The sequence below is a fragment of the Mesoplodon bidens genome, assembly GCF_964165515.1.
Source record: "Mesoplodon bidens genome assembly, chromosome: 8".
Classification (NCBI taxonomy): domain Eukaryota; kingdom Metazoa; phylum Chordata; class Mammalia; order Artiodactyla; family Ziphiidae; genus Mesoplodon; species Mesoplodon bidens.
This window is the reverse complement of record NC_138165.1, coordinates 21,885,531-21,902,177: the sequence shown is the minus strand read 5'-3', so window position 1 is coordinate 21,902,177 and position 16,647 is coordinate 21,885,531. Positions and strand designations below refer to the sequence as shown.

Sequence of the window (16,647 nt, the reverse complement as noted above, 5' to 3'; positions counted from 1 at the left end):
CAAGGTCGATCTTTGTGAGGAAACACGTCAGACCATCTTGGAACAGGTAGATTTATTTGGTCATGTGGTATGAGGATGCAAAAAAATTTTTGAATTCTGGTATCAGAGACTTAATATCTATCTCATATGTGTGAAAGCTGTTCATTACAATACAAGTCACTTGAAATTTGGTGACCTCAGTTTCCAATTTCTAAAAATTAAGGCACTGAAAAATATGACTACCAAGGTCTAGTTGTGTTCTATGATTTTTTTGGCTCCACATCTTGATTTTTTGGATGTCAAAATATATCTTAGTTTTCCAGAGTTCACATATACGGCAAGTCAGCCAATAAACTGGAAGCTCAAAGGGCTAAAATAAATATCACAAAGTCATGAAAGAGAGTAGAATAAAGTGGTTAAAGAATGGTTTTTGGAGTCAGATAGCTCAGGTCCAAACACCACTCTGCCACATGCTGGATGTATGAATTTGGGCAAGTTACTTACTTTCCTGAGGCCCAGTTCCCTCTGTTTTAAAATGGAGACAAAAATATCTACATACAAGGATGCTGACGAGCACCTGAGATAGTAAACGACAAATAAACTGTAGTTCTTCTTATTGTCTCAGGGACCATTCATTGCAAAGAACAGAAATGAATTAGAAACAGCTTCACTAAAAAACAAAAATAAAACAAAAACCCATTAACTAAATGATGCCAGGAGCTCTGAGTAAGGCCCATTGTCACAAGTATGGCTGGGTCTCTTGGAAATAGGAGTAGAGATATGGAAAACCAGGGATCAAGTCTGCTTTTTCTCTGTCTTTCTCTAAGATAGTATAATCTTTGCTTCTCTCTGAATGTTGGCTTTCTTCTTCTCTCCTCCCTGCAGATTTGCTTTCTTGTTTATCCACTTGGGATGTGGTCATCACAGCTTTCCCCAAATGGCAGCCTCAGCTTCCAAGTCTATGTGCAGCTTAGACCTCAACAGCTAACTGAGTCAATATCATGGTAATCCAAGTCCAAATTCCTGGGAGATAAAATATGATTAGCTGGGTTTGGATTAGATGTGTACTCTTGGTCCAAAGAGCTAAGAGGTCAACTAGCAAGGAGGGCTGGCTCTCTCAGTGTGACACAGAGGCTGTCTTCAGGCCGGGGGCTGTTGTTATCTGGGTACATATATTGTGCACTTGACTCTTAAAAGAACCCACAAGGTGCTCACTCTTGTTTTATAGATACAATTCTTTGTGCATAAGTGGCAGAATGGTAGGCGGCTGGAGGGAGTCTGCTCGAGGAAGACACAGTGACAGTGATGCCATTGGCCTCAGAGAGAGGTATCCTAAAATAATAATAGCAATGAAATGCAGGCACAGGGACTCAAACCTAAAAAATCATCAGACCCTATAATGAAAGTGTGCACAGTTTACCATTCAGTAGGCCCCAGGGACACTATTGTTTTTAGTACAACATCAAACTGATGTGTGTAAAAACTGTGTTTTATAATAATCTTATGAAAGGTTGCACTTGTTGAAAAAATTAGGAAACTTTGTTGAAAAGCAATATTAAAATAGTTAAAACGTTATCCATTCATGCATTTGTCATTCATTCATTCACTCAGCGAACATTCCTTGTGGGTTTATCATGCTGCTGGTACTTGTACACATCACGGGGACTCAAGAAGAGGGGAGACACACTGGTAAATCAGCAACTAACATGGTGTGAGATGCACACTTTTGAAAAAGCATAGCCAGGGCATGATGTGGGCACAGAAAATTGACAAGGGGAAGGTACATCAGAGATAGAACCCTGGGGGTGGTGCTTTTAGAGGAGTTTGGGGGAAAGAAGAAGAGGAAGGGCATTCTGGGCAGGGGAACTGCCGACTGGGAGCAGAGAGAAGCGAACTAGCCGGACCCCACAGAGCACTTTAAGTAGCCCCTTGTGTCTGGAACCTGGATGCCTGGGTGGGGGTTGGATGACAAGGAGTGACTGCTGGGCCAGAGGAATGGGCAGGAGCCTGATGGAAAAGGGCCTTAAGGGCTAAACTAAGGAATCTGAACATTATCCTGAAAGTTACAAGAGGCCAGTGAATGTCTTTTAAGCAGGGGAGTGATCTGATCAGCTCTGTGAATTATAAAGAGCATTCTGGAGCATCAAGGGGGAAAGACTGGAGGAGAAGAGTTAGGCTGTTGGTTGTAGCAATCCAGGAGGGATGCAAAAGAAGCAGTGGTTACTTTAAGAATGCAGAGATGTCGACTTTGGGGGGCGCTAAGGAGGGAATCTGGGTGACTTGCGGATTTCTGGTGGTGCCATTCACTGGGATAGAGAATAAGAGAAAAAGGGAGAGACTGGGATTGGGGTGACTGTGGGACTTCAAATAGGAGGTGCTCCTCAAGCAGCTGGAATAAGTGTGTGGAGATAAGCAGAGAATTATGGTCCAAAGGTACAGACAGGCTTGGGGCTGAGCAGCAGGTGGGTGGAGGTCCGGCGAGAAGGATAAAACGTGGAGCAGAAGAACAGGAGAGAACACGTCCAGAGAAGCCTGGGGCAGGAGGAGAGAGGCCTTGAAGCAAACTGAGAAGAAAGACTAGAAGGTGGATGGAAGGTGTTCCTCTCCCAGACAAAGGAAGAGACAGAGCTCTAGGAAGGAGGAGGAGCTCTAGTGGCAAAATGCGTCTCATGGCAAGAAGGGTCAAGAAAGAAGGACCGTAGGAGTGTCCAACAGCTTTGGGACAAGGGGTTGTTCATTGGTGGCACTACTGAGGGCCGCTCCCCTGGTGGGCAGAACTGGAAGCCATGTGGGAGGGAAGTGAAGACAAGGAACAGACAACTTTCCAAGAAGACTGGCTGGAAAGGAAAGAAGAGAAATAGAGCAGAAGCTCGAGGGAGAAGCGAGATGGAGGTGGGGTTTTTCAAGATGGGGGACCACTGTTTATATTGTTAGGATGCTGAGAGCCAGTAGACAGGGGAAGGAAGATACAGGGTAGAGAAAGGAAGATTGATGGAACAAGGTCCCGGAGGAGGGAGGGAGAAGGGATCCAAGGCCGAGGTGGAAGGATTAGCCTCACATATGAGGAAGGACAGCCCTTTCACTGAGATAGGAGGGAAGGAGGAAAGGATGGGGCCAGACAGATAAGTTTGTTCGTGGCAGGGGAGGAAATTGAGGGAGTTCTCGATTGATGGCCTCAATTTTCTCAGTGAAGGAGGAAGCAAGGTGATCTGCTGAGTGGCGTGGGGGAGGGGGGTAGAACGGGTGGTGGTTTAGGGAGAGAGAACATTTGGTACCTATAACTGCTGACAACAGTGGGGGACGGAACTGGCTAGGGACCCAGAAAGATTGGTGGGGAGTACTGAGCACCTAGCCGAGTTGGGAGAATATATATTGGGTATGCCCTAAACTCACAACTGTGACACCTTCTCCCAAAGCCTTTAAAAGTCTAGACAGAAGAGCAAGAAATTAAATTGCCAGATTGAGCCAGGGCTGAGTTTTTGCAGAGTGGCTGTCACAGAAAGGTAAGAGGGTCAAGAAATCATAGGACATGGAGAAGACAAGTTTGAAGTGATGGGCTACTGCATTCAAGGCAGATAGAGGGACAAAATCAATATTCATCTGCGAGATCAGGAGCAAATAGAAGGGCCCAGGACCCCAAGGCCTCAGTAGGTAGGTGTTCTGGGGAACAAAACAAGTGATGAGCTAAAAAGTACCTGTTGACACACAGTGGGCTGCTGGGGTTTCAGATTATAGAGGCAGACCTGCTCCGCAGGCTTGGGAATTGGTCATCTGACAGCTGATCTACCTCTTTGTTGAAGCATTCCTTAGTCCCTCCATCCCCAAATGTTTTTCTCTAGCCTCTGAAGTCTCATATCACTTTGTTTGCAGACAGGTAGTAAAAAGCACATTAAACTGTAACCTCAATATGAGAGCCAGGAGACCTGGGTTTTGGTCTTATCTCCAGCACCCATAAGTTCTGTGGCCTTGGCCACATTGTGAGCCACCAAGCAATGGCTATCTGGACCAGTCCTACTTGCTTAAGGACAGATTATTTTGTCCATGAGCATTACGTGCCTCACATCACCTGTATTGGTGGAATTCCTTTGTTTGTTTCCCACCGTTCTGTAGGATGAGGCCTGGCAGGACCAGGGACCCTCTGCCTTCTGTGTCACTCTATTTCACTGCAGTTTCTACATACCTAACATCAAAAGAACCTGGAAGAAATTCTATTGAGGAAGGAAGAGATCTTTTGCTTCATAAAATTTCCACTTTTATTTTAATAGTCTCAATACCAGCTTGCAAGAGTAGCAAATCCAAGAAACTTATAATGCCATGAAGGCAGACATTCTGGGAGAAAAAAAAACCAGACCCTTTAAAATCTGAGCTTTGTTATCTGACTGAGGTCAGCAGAGACAGACCAAATCAACAAGCATGACATGAAGGGCAAATTTGCAATTAAAAGAAGAATAAGGAATTATAAAGATGGATGAGCCCTGTTGACACACGCACCCAAGCCTGCGTGGCCTTGGCCTCAGATGCCAGAAATTAATGCTTTACTCTTTAGCATTCGTCACCTTTGGCTCAGAACAGAAAGGCAAATGCATTAAAATAACAACAATTAGAACACTTACTTAGCTTGGAAGGCATTGTTGGTTCCCCTGTGGTCGAGGTCATGACACAGGCATCCCACAATCACTGCTAAAATTTCCACCTCGGTCAGAATCTCTTGAAACCCGGCGGTCTGGGAAGATGGGAAAACAGCAACAGTCACTGCTCGGGGCAGGCAGGATGGATAAGGCTCGTCTGCTGAGCAGCCATCAGCTCTGTTTTCATACCCACGTCATTCAAGGGAATGATTAACTGCCACCCCTTGTGGGTGAGTTGGGTGGTCAGTTGCACAGCCCAGGGTCCCCAAGGTGATGAATTAACTTCACTGGCTGGCACATCAGGACAGAGTTCAGACTATTTTGTTCCCTCTTTGGAGAAGAGGCTGTGCTGTCCAGATACAGTGACAGTTTGGCAAAGGCCCAGAGCAAAATGTGTTTTGTGATTCGACATTTCAAAATGATGAGCGTCTAGGGGTAGGGGGAAGAAGGGGCTGTGAATTTAGAACTGAATGTATATCCACCAGATGCCATTCAAATGAAAGCAGGCAAAAGAAAACCCCCCTTTAAAACATATATGTATATTAAAAGAAGCAACTTAGAAGTACTCAAACTATTATATGATGATATTTTAGCAGTTATCTTGTAAAAATCTCAATTCATATTAGCTTGGAGGACAGCTTAAATTTATACGGATAGCAAGGCAGTGAGTGTCTTGAAAACTAGAATTTGGCAGGGGATTAGGCAACCCAGAATGAGGATCAGGTGCAGTATCCATTACATGGAATTCTTTTTCTATTACCCTCTGGTAGCTTGCTCGTGAAATGCATAGGTGTGGTGTAATATCTTTGGGGAGCAGTGTGATGTAATTATATAATCAGGAGCCAAAATGGTTCTCTGGTTCCTGCTGTCCTTTCATTAGTTTAGAAGAGAAAGTGAACTTATGGAAAAGCAGGTCTATGTATTTTCTTGATCTAAGGCCTCTATGTCTCCCCTTTTTACTTTGTAAGTCTCCCATTTCATTACTTATTAAAATCTTTATCAGAGGGCAGGAGGAGGGGAAAGGTAGAGTTCAAATTGCTTCCCTTTGCACGCGTGTTTTTTCTCCACATCTAACATCACTAGCTAGTATCCTAAGACACTTCTCTTAGAGCAATGAACACTTTGTTTTTTAGTTAATTATTTTTTATTGCAGAAATAACTGAATAATAAAGTTTCTGTGTTGACAATTTTATTTTAAAAGATTGAGTTGGGTCCACTGATACACTTAGAAATATGTATAATTTCATTTGCGTAGCAAATGGGAATGTTAATAAATTATCTGGGGAGGATAAAGTAGCCCATATTAAAGCTGTGTGTGCCCTTCATTTTAAAATTTGGAGCTGGCTGTTGGCTTTAAGTTAATTTTATTCTATTTAAGACATTACCTGTAATAGTTTTTAAAAATTCAAGTTGTAGTAAGAGACTTAGAACCAAAAACAATGGTCCCTCATCCTTCCCCTATCCTGATTCCCAAAGGCAACCACCTTCAGTTTTCTTTTTTATCTAATTTGGTAGGTATTTTCCTCCATATTTCTGTATAGTAGACACATATTATTAGCACTTAGTTATTCATCCTTCCTGTGTGCCCAACACTGTCCTAAGAGAATTACAACCGTTTAACTTACTTAGTTCTCATAACAGACCTGTGATGTAGGAATTTTATTATCCACCAGTTCAGATGAGGTAACTGAGGCACAAAGAAACTTATATCCCCTGGGTCTCAGACAGTGCCTACCTGATTGTCACTCTAAATATTACTTGCTGTGAGCCAGTTAGGTATCCAATTATTGTTTCCTTTGTTATGTAAATGTTTTCATTTCCTGGAGTTAAGATTTCTTTGAACATCTAAGTCGACTCACATCCTGTACAACTCTCCAGTCACATCTTTTATTAGATCTCTTCCCGTCTCAGGGACTCCCTGCTTTGGCCTGCTGCTGTTTTTTGGTCTGGATTCTCTGTCTGCTGTCAGCTTCCCCCTCCTGGGGTTGGTCTCGTATCTCCTGCATCCCACATCTCTCTCTTTCCTTGTTTTTCTCTCTCAGTTTGCGGGAACACATCTGCCAGTGGCTTCATGAGAAAGGGTGTTAATATTGCTTTTACACTGAGGAAGTTGATTTTTTTTGAGGCTCTGCATGACTGAAATGTCTTTATTCTTCTACTCAACTGTTGGCTTGCCTAACAATTCTGGGTTGCAACATTTTCAGTCAGAATTTTGAAGGACTGCTCTATTGTTTCCTAACTTCCAAAGTTGCTTTTGAGAAGTATAAATCATAAATTCTTATTCCTAATCCTTTGAATGGTACTTGATTTTCTCTCTTTTAGAATCCTCTCTCTATGTCTGGGGTTTGCCAGTTTCACAAAAATCTGCTTTGGTTTGGGACTTTTTCCCCATCATTATTGATAAACCCTTTCAATCTGAAGGCTCATTGTCTTCAGTATAATGTTCTTGTAATCTTTTTTTTCCTTAATAATTTCTACTTCACTATTTTTTCTGTCCTATTTGAATGGTGCTCCAATTGGTTGGACATTGGACTTCTCGTATTGATTTCCTTATTTTCTTTTTCTTTTTTTTTTTTAAACATCTTTATTGGAGTATAATTGCTTTACAATGGTGTGTTAGTTTCTGCTTTATAACAAAGTGAATCAGTTATACATATACATATATCCCCATATCTCCTCCCTCTTGGGTCTCCCACCCCTCTAGGTGGTCACAAAGCACCGAGCTGATCTCCACATAGCTGTGCTATGTGGCTGCTTCCCACTAGCTATCTGTTTTACATTTGGTAGTGTAAATATGTCCATGCCAGTCTCTCACTTCGTCCCAGCTTACCCTTCCCCCTCCCCGTGTCCTCAAGTCCATTCTCTATGTCTCTGTCTTTATTCCTGTCCTGCCCCTAGGTTCTTCAGAACCTTTTTTTTTTTTTTTTAGATTCCATATATATGTGTTAGCATACAGTATTTGTTTTTCTCTTTCTGACTTACTTCACTCTGTATGACAGACTCTAGGTCCATCCACCTTACTACAAGTAACTCAATTTCGTTTCTTTTTATGGCTGAGTATTATTCCATTGTATATATGTGCCACATCTTCTTTATCCATTCATCTGTCAATGGACACTTAGGTTGCTTCCATGTCTTAGCTATTGTAAATAGAGCTGCAATGAACATTGTGGTACAATTTCCTTATTTTCTTGTCTCTTCTTTCCCATTGCCCATATTGACTTTTCTCCCCTTACTTTCCAGGAGTAATATTTTAAATTTATAAGCATTTTCCTGTCTGCTGCTCCTTGCATGCTATTCTTCTCTCATGGAGGCACTATGGTCTCTTCTTTTGAAGATATTAATTATAATTCCTTTGAAATTCTCTTCTGTTCCCTGAATTGTCTGTTTCCTCTGAACTCCTTGTCTCTGTATTTGGTGGTTTCCTCAAATGCCTGATATCCTTGGTAGTCTACTTACTCATGGAAGAGTAAAGCACTGCTACGCTCGCCACACACGCACACTTGGGGGTGGTGTCTGTAGATGGCTAACCTCATCCCAGGGTGAGCACACAGCCAGCTGGTCCTGCTGCAGGTCCCCATGTGTCAGTATCTAAACTCACTTCCTCTGGACTTTCCAATCTCGTTCTTGGTAATGGCGTGAACACAGGTGTTGGCATTCTGAGAAAAGAGTATGTAGCTTCTCACCTTTGAGGATATAGAGTTTCACTTCATTCTCTTACTTTCAAAGTGCACCTCACGCTAACTTTTCTTTAACTGGTGTCCCCAAGTCTGGGGTCCAGTTTCTCCGGCAAATACGCTGGCTTCCTGAATAGATGGGGGAAGAGTAGTTCTCTGACTACATGGAGAGGGGATGGACACTTGGGGACTCAGTGTTTTCATTACCCCCTCCCTCCTGCTCGCCCCATGTTTGTGGTATCTGATGCCTCTGGTTCTTGTGCTTTGACAGCTCCTGGGGGGACGTTGTTTCTCAGGTGTACCCCTTCCTCCACCCTCTCACCCTGAAGGCACTTGGGTTGGACCTTCCTTTGCTTTGTTAATCTACGAACCATCCTCCCTCCATGAAAAGTGGAATTTGTGTCCATTTCTTGTTCTCCTTGTTGTTTGGGGATAATTTTTGAAAGGATGAGGGGATATAAATGTCTTTCTCTGTCATTTCTGTCACCTTGAAAAGGTAAGTCAGTTTTGTTGGGTTTGGATCTTGCTACTACTAAGTAAATCCTAAAAGTCCTTCAAGTATGAAATAATTATCCATGATACTCTGGAAATCAGTGTTGTAAACACAATGAAAATGCACTGAAACTTAGAGAGATTGTTGCCTGTGAAAATGCTACTGTTTAGAACTAGCCGATGAATTAGAACAGTAAGAATAGAGGTGGGATAATGTCAAAATAAGGTAATTCAGCTAGAAATTTAATTGGAAGATAAAATCGAATGCCATCTAATAGACTCACGTTCAGAATCCCGAATCACTGTTACGCCATCAGTTATCACGCATTGTATGATATGATGGATTATGTTTTGCTATAAGGTTCTATGCAGCCACTCCTGCTGCCCCCACTACCCCGTCCCTTCTTGGAAACCTAGCATCTAGCTCTTGAACTATTTGTATCACGGATAGTTTTGAGAGTTTAATAAAAGCCACGGACCTTCTCCCCTGAAATTACTCTATGATTTTATGGTGTTCAAAGAACATGGAGCCCACCCCTGGATTCTCGGAATAAAGAATCCCTGAAGTACAGCACACACACCATCACATGAAACATATTTACCTCTCTTGACTGTGGTGCCTGAGTTACTGAAGCAGCACCTATCTCTTGACTGTGACTTAAAGCTGCCTGGTAAGTGGTTTCTGAGAATCGTCAGGCCTGAAAAGTATCCGCCTGCCACTAAGTGTCCATTTGCCCCTCCCCACCTTCATCCACCTTCTTTCCAGACCTATCCATTCTGACCTACACTTTACACACACTGAGGAGAAAAAGTCAACTGCCTGCTGAAGACAATATACTTTCAACAGAGAACAGAGTGGCAGCAGGAAGTATATTTTAATGTGTTTCTCCTATGCTTAATTCTATTTTATTTTTATTTTCAAATAAAATGATATATTTGCTGCTCCTGATCCAATAATTATGGGTTTTATTGACCACTACTTTATTCTATCCTCTCACCTGTATTCCCCCACGGTCCATATCAGAAATACATAGGTATATGGTAAAGCAGTGAATACCATATACCTAAGTAAAGAGATAGCCACGGCATATAGAGCTAGTTCCCATGTCACCCTCTCCAGAAAAGCCTGTTGACTACCCTCTGAGCAGGCCTCCTGTGACAGTCCTTCACTGGGTTAAATGTATACTGGGATAACCTTATTTCCAGCCATTAGAGCATATAATCACTGGAACGCCAAAGGACCCAAACAATAAGATTGATTCGAAGGGTTTCTTAAACTACCCAGTAGTTTCGTACCATTTAGTCAACATAAAATTTAAACCAGTGAGGATGTGCATCAAAATATTACCAGTAGTGGGATCACAGATGACTTAACACTTTTTCCTTTGTGCCCCAAATTTCCATAAAGAATGTTTATTCATTAGAATACATATACATTATGTGTGTGTATGTAAATTTTTTTGTTTTAGAAATAAGCCCGTGTTTCATCAACATGTCCTAGCTTGGAATAAAACAGTGACATCCTGAAAAGTGTCCATTCAGCAATGGACCAATGCTGAGCAAATGCTGATTCAGCATTTACTCCATTGCAGGCTGGAATGGAGAGCTAAGGAAGACAAGTGCATCTGGCCCTTGTTGCACATATAGTCCGGTCATGTCTTGTGCCAACCACAACAGTGCCACGGAGCACCCTTTTCTAGTGAGAAACTCTCCCAACATCAGTTGCAATTTATCGCAGAAAGTGATGGTGAGAGTGGCGAGCTCCTGCTTTGTTTCTGGAGATGGTGCATCATGGTCTGCGCGCCCCTTGTCATGTATGCAGCTAAGGTGCAGGAATCTGAGAAAGTGATGCCAGAAATTCTGCCTTCACGTTTCTTTTTGAACTTGGCTGTCAGAGGTACTGAATGACGAGGAATTTCCTGGATAATCCTGTTGATTCTGAGATCTGGCAGATGGCGGACTAAGAGGGAGGGAATACAGTGATGTACTGGAAATTCCTGGTCCCAGAAATTCCAAACCGAAGAAGGTCCTTGGCTCCAAATGCTCCTCCATGGATGCTGGCAGCGGGCACTACAGTGGAGCCTTCCACGGATTGGCTGAGGTTAAGAGAGAGCATGATGGGCTTTTGTAGAGCCTTTCTTCTCCCCTTCATCTTTCTCTATCCTTGGATTAGAAGAGCAAAGAAGACTGCTCAGACCATTCCAAGAGGTTTGGAAGAACATAGTTTCTCAAGGAAGTGCCTTCTGTAGAAGAATCTGCACACCATATCCCTAATCATGTCATTATGTCTCAACTGATCTAAACGTGACTTCGTACCTTAGAAGTGATGTGAGCTTGGGGCTGAAAGGTAGCATTTAGAGAAGCAGCATTTAATTCCTGGTGTTTCTTAATTTCTGGTATGCAGTGTTGCAGGGGCCCTGTCTGGGGCCTTTGTTTGGTACATTATTAAAATCAAATTTACTGTAGCCAAAGAATGCTCGTTGAGGGTTTCATTGTAAATGCCACATACAAAGTGTGTTGGTCTTCTAAATAAAGTCCCAAACTACAATGCTGATGGCTGGTCCAGCTGTGCTAGGTCATCCTTCACATACGGTGTCTATCAGTGAAACTTAGATCTCCTAACAAGGACGGAAGGTTCTGTGAGAAGGGTGCCTCAATCACCCTCCCAATTCAGCCCATATCCCAGTTGACTGGATCAGAGTGGATCAGAGTAGTAAGAGAATTAAGCCCGCAAGTTTGGGCTTCACGGGCATTTACAGCAAGTCCAGCGTGCTTTATTTTGGGATCTATTTTTTTGCTTCAAGATGGAATGGCCACCTCTCAACATGTAAATCCTGGGGGCAGGCTGATGGATACCAACCTATTCAATTTGCTCCAAAGCAGTGATTTTAGGCAGAGGACTTTCTCAAGCTTTAAGATAGAAGTAGATTTCATTTGCTTACCAAGAGTGCTACGAACAAATTGATGCTTAATGCCATATCCTATCTTCCTTTTAAAAAAGATCCTGTCTTTGCCAACCAGAGATAGTGGGTGATGAAAACACAAGGGGGAGAAGAACAGATATTCACACAAGCGCAATCTTCCATTGCAGGAAAAAACCCTGCTGGACAAACCATAGCATCTAGATTTAATGGTCATACTCCCTTGGTGTTTACAGATATGTTTGTCTGCCAATATTTGGGTCTGCTAGGCTGAAAATGAGGCACTTCAGTCCCATTTTCAGGTCCAGACACCAGAACCTTACCAGCTGTTAGGGGACCACCAACCACCAGCACCATGTTTACATGTCTCCTTCACAAAAGCATGTGATAACAACACAAACCAGTTGTAGTCTGTCTGATTTCCACGGGAGTCAGATAGTTTTGATCAAACTTGCTTCTCTTTCTTCTCAAGATATTAGTCAATTATTGATTTGGCATTAATTAAATACTGATTTAACTCCACAATAATCCTTTCCTTATCAAGCTCAGAGTTGGGAAGACCTTACAGTCTACACTTACGTACTTTCTTTTACAACCAGAAGCTCCTGAAGGCACTTATTATCAAATTGCAAAACCTAAGTCATGTTTAGGACACAACTTGTCTCTGAATCTCAAATGATATTGCAAATGCTTGTAAGTCTCAGAATGGCAAGGCAGCAAAACTGGTACAAGTATGTATGTTTGAGTAGATGATGCATGAATTTTAAAAAATGAATTGATTGTAATCAATTTTATTTAGTTATTTTTTAACCACCTCCTTGACTTAATTTTTAACCTACTTGTTACCCTAATTTTATAGAATCATCTATTTTGTGAAGTTAAAAGCATATGAAAAATAGAATTCTGTTTTGAGCCCCCATGTACTCATTACCTAACTTCAGGAGGAAGCCATGTTCCGCTGCCTTGTTTCAGCTACCTCTTCACACACACGGTTTTGTTTGTTTGCTAGAATATTTCAAGGCAAACCTCTGGCATCTGTCAATACTCTTTATTTCATTCTCAAGAGGTCTTGATGTGGTCAAATAAAAATCGGTCCATATATCTCTGCTCTCATATTTCGATAAAATGCGTGAAAACAAATACAAACAGTAAAAGGAAAATTTCAGAGTAACTATTTAAGACTTTAAAAATTGAGGTTTTTACTTCACTTTAGATAATACAAAAAACAAAGCTACATGTATGTAGCATGCATACTGTATTTCAAAAAGAGACAAAAGAAAAACCATATTAGATTCTTAAGGACTCCGTTTGCAATACTAAGAATATATGCGCTTTATGATTTTTTGGATAAAGATAGCATGTTTTTTCATGTTTAGAAATATGGTTTATATTTTATGATAAACTGCGAGTGAATTGAATATAATATAACATACGGTGTGTGAGCACAGAAAATGAAGATCACCTGGTGCACATTAATTGTGCAGACAGACAGTCCTCTCCAAGTGCCACAAAAAAGCCAGGTTGATGAATTTCAAGAATATGAGGCCTCTTCAAAACTTACCCAAATTTTTATTAGGCATCATTGAGCTAAAATTAAACACGAGACTAGTGAAAAAAAACTTTTAAAAGTTCCCAGCTTGACACCCTTAGGTGCCAAGTCTCAGCCTCAAGAAGGTGCCGCTACTAAGTCATAAACCATGAAAAATGACTGGGGCTCTACTCCTGGGTCTCCCTGGCCTGGAGGATTTGGCTGGCATCATAAAATACCGAGTGACAGATTAAGAAGTTTACCAACACTGTAAAAATCTCAGGAATAAATTCACTGAAATCAAAAATCCTATATTGTAACCAGGCAGCCCCAGCCCTGAAACCACATACATTTCCTGACAAGCCTGTGTCCATGGACAAGAGCTTATACTCTCCCCGAAACACCAGCACAATTATGTTCATTACACTTTTACAATTTATGTGTTCTAAGAAAAATACTCAGCTCTGGCTGATGGTGCTGGAGAATTTATTTTCACTAGAAAGGGAATGACCCATAACTCACGAATGGCAGCGCTTAAAGTGAGTTATGGAGGGTACTCTCCTGTGTGAGGAAATGGATTGCATTATCCTTCTGCCCAATTGTTTGTTTGATTATTAGCACACCAGGTTCTTAAGTATGTGTGGCTTTGCCTTTTTCCTTTTGTAAAATAAGTGTGGATAAAGGGAATGTCAGCTAGAAGCATGGGGTGCCTCACTGGAGCTCTGAGAGGTGGCCAGAGAGAATAAAAATAGAATCCTTCTTAAATGATTAAAAGCAAGAGTCTTAAATGTAATTTAAACACAGTATTCAAATTGATTAGCTCCATAGTGCCCAGTGCTGATACTCTGCAAAAGCATTAAAAATCACTCCTTTCCTAAATTAAAAATTTGCCTTCTTTGAAGTTACATTGAAATTCAAGATATACCTACATGATGATTAAAGAATTGGTATTTCTAACATACAGATCTTATTGTATTATTCTGATAATGCTGCTATTTATTTTAAAGTAAATATAACTAGTTACTACTTATAGTGATAAGGAAATGCGATGTAAAGTGATGTTTGATGATAATGAATACGATTATTGTTTGTTACTTTGTTACTGTGAGTTACAGAACAAAACCGTAGATCTCTTTGTACCTTCCAACGTTAGGATCTACAAAGAAACTAGATTTCCGTCAAGATTAGGATTCTGGTTATTGAGCAAAAATATTTTATTTGAAAATTCAACTGGTTCTGTCCTTCTCTGGGTTGGAAGGGGAGGAAGAATTACAACTGTGCTTCTAAGATCTCCTTCCAGAAGGAATTTTCTACCTCAAAAATCAAGGACTTCCCTGCAAACGGCAGAGGACAGCACATTATCCTCAAGCTAGTGAACAGGACGGATTTTTCTTCCTAAACGTCCCTTCTGCTCTCTAGTTTGAATTATCAATAAAACGACTTTGCTTATCTCTGAAAATAACCTTGTTGACAACCCAAATATGGACTTAAACGTGCTTCCTCCACATTTAAGATTTAAGAAGCCCCCAGTAAATGTCAGGAGGTGTCAATGTGTTTGCTGCGATACTTGGTTATTATTAGTGTTTAACTGCAATTCCCAACCAGCACCGGGCCGCCAGCACCACCATAAATTTTAATGTGATCATGTGCTCGTCTCTTTTCATATCCAGTGAACTCTACAAGATCATAATATTCTATATGACCCCTAGCTGAACCTTAGTGTGATAGGAAGAAAGAACAAGATCTCTAGCAATGATAGTTGTTCATCATTTTATAGTTTTTTGAAAAACTGGACACTGAGCAGCATGGGTCCCTGAATAATATTACCCTAAACTGAATCCACTCATTCAGTGAATCTTTATTGAGCCCTACAGGATACTGGGCATGGCCCAAAGTGCTAATGAGTACATTTATGGGATAGTGAAGAATACTGACTCTTAAGGAAACCTGTTTTTCCCCCTGGAAAATCTGTCAGAGCTCATACATCATTTATAAAACTGAAAAACGCCTCTGCAACCTTGGCATCACCACATGCCTTTTTATTTGACAGAATACAAACAAAAGCATGGTCGGTTCCTGTATCTGGTCTACATTGTGCATGTAAGAAATGTGCTTATCGTCTTTCATTATGTATGTGCTTGCTGGAATATTTATTCTACAAGCTTCTATAAATAAAGAGAATTTGTATAATTATTCTTGATCTATCTGCAGGTTTTTATTCCCTGTTTTAACCACAAATAGTAACTGGCACTGCAGACTGCATTTATCCAAGGAATTAAAAATATTTGGTTAATTTTACCTACCTAAATGTCTCTTTAGAAGCAAAGAATAAGATTGAACCTTTCATTTTAATATTTGGAATTTCAGGCCAGAGGCTTGTAATAATTTAATAAGTCATTAACAGGATTCCCAGTGAACCAAATTTCCACCATTTATACATCAAATTGCCTATTCTACAATGCAGTTTGTTCTTTTTCTTTTTAATTTCTAAAGGAACAAAGCCTCTTTGTTACCTAGACATGAGGTGGAATACTTTTGCAAAACATGATTCTGAATGAATTCATTCATTCATTCATGAATAACTTTATATTCTGTGTCTGAAATTATTTTAGGGTTAAAGGTTGGGAAGCCGGTTCTTATACGTATAATTTGCTTGCTCTGTTGTACATCGTGTCATAGTTTGCTCATCAATGACACACAAATGTGCATCTTCCCATTCCCAGAGACAATGGGCTTGGAAAAATACACACCCACAGATGTTAGACACATGGAGAGTGCCATACTATTCACACTAATAGCTCTGCGGGCAAGGAGGCAGCCCTAATACAGGTCCGTCTTGATAGGAGGGGCTCTTTTCGGACACACTGGCTTTGTTTGTGTCTCTTTTAAGAAAAGAGTGTGGCGTGTGTGTCTCAGTATTTTTTGTCTTAGATGAAAAGAAGCATTTTCAGGGAATGTTGGTAAGGTTTCTGCCCCCACCCCCCCAACCTTCTTTCCAGGCAACTGGATGAGAAACTTTGCCTTGGAGTGCCATCTAGAGGAAAATTTCGTACACATGCGCCATGCTTTCTTGGCTTTGTGACTCACGCTGAATGAATGAATCCAGGGGTAATGTATGATGATTTTTTACTTTCATTTTTTGGTTCTAACTCAAAACATGCAAATGGAATATGAGATAACTAGAATGGAAATAAAATCACTGATGAGAACAAAACAGTGAAAGACTCTAACAGTCCTCAGGAGTACCTGACGCATTAGTGCCCACTCATGGAGAAAAGTAGGTTATCATTTTGCCTACTTTGCCTACTGAGGTCGTATTCCAGAAGTCAGAATTGTTGAAGGAATTGAGTTCACTTTTTCTTCCCTGATCAAGAAATATTTGTTATTTCTATAATTATTTTCTTACTGAAAAAATTCTGATT

The 16,647-nt window shown here is 41.0% G+C and overlaps 1 protein-coding gene across 1 annotated transcript in view; it reads right to left on the bottom strand.

Moving 5' to 3' along the window:
• PDE11A (phosphodiesterase 11A) overlaps window positions 1-16,647 on the bottom strand; it is a 454,637-nt gene that overhangs the window by 74,653 nt on the left and 363,337 nt on the right. The window contains exon 13 of the mRNA XM_081242289.1: window positions 4,593-4,702. Within this exon, the coding sequence (XP_081098415.1) occupies window positions 4,593-4,702 (110 nt within the window). The remainder of the gene's footprint in view (window positions 1-4,592; window positions 4,703-16,647) is intronic.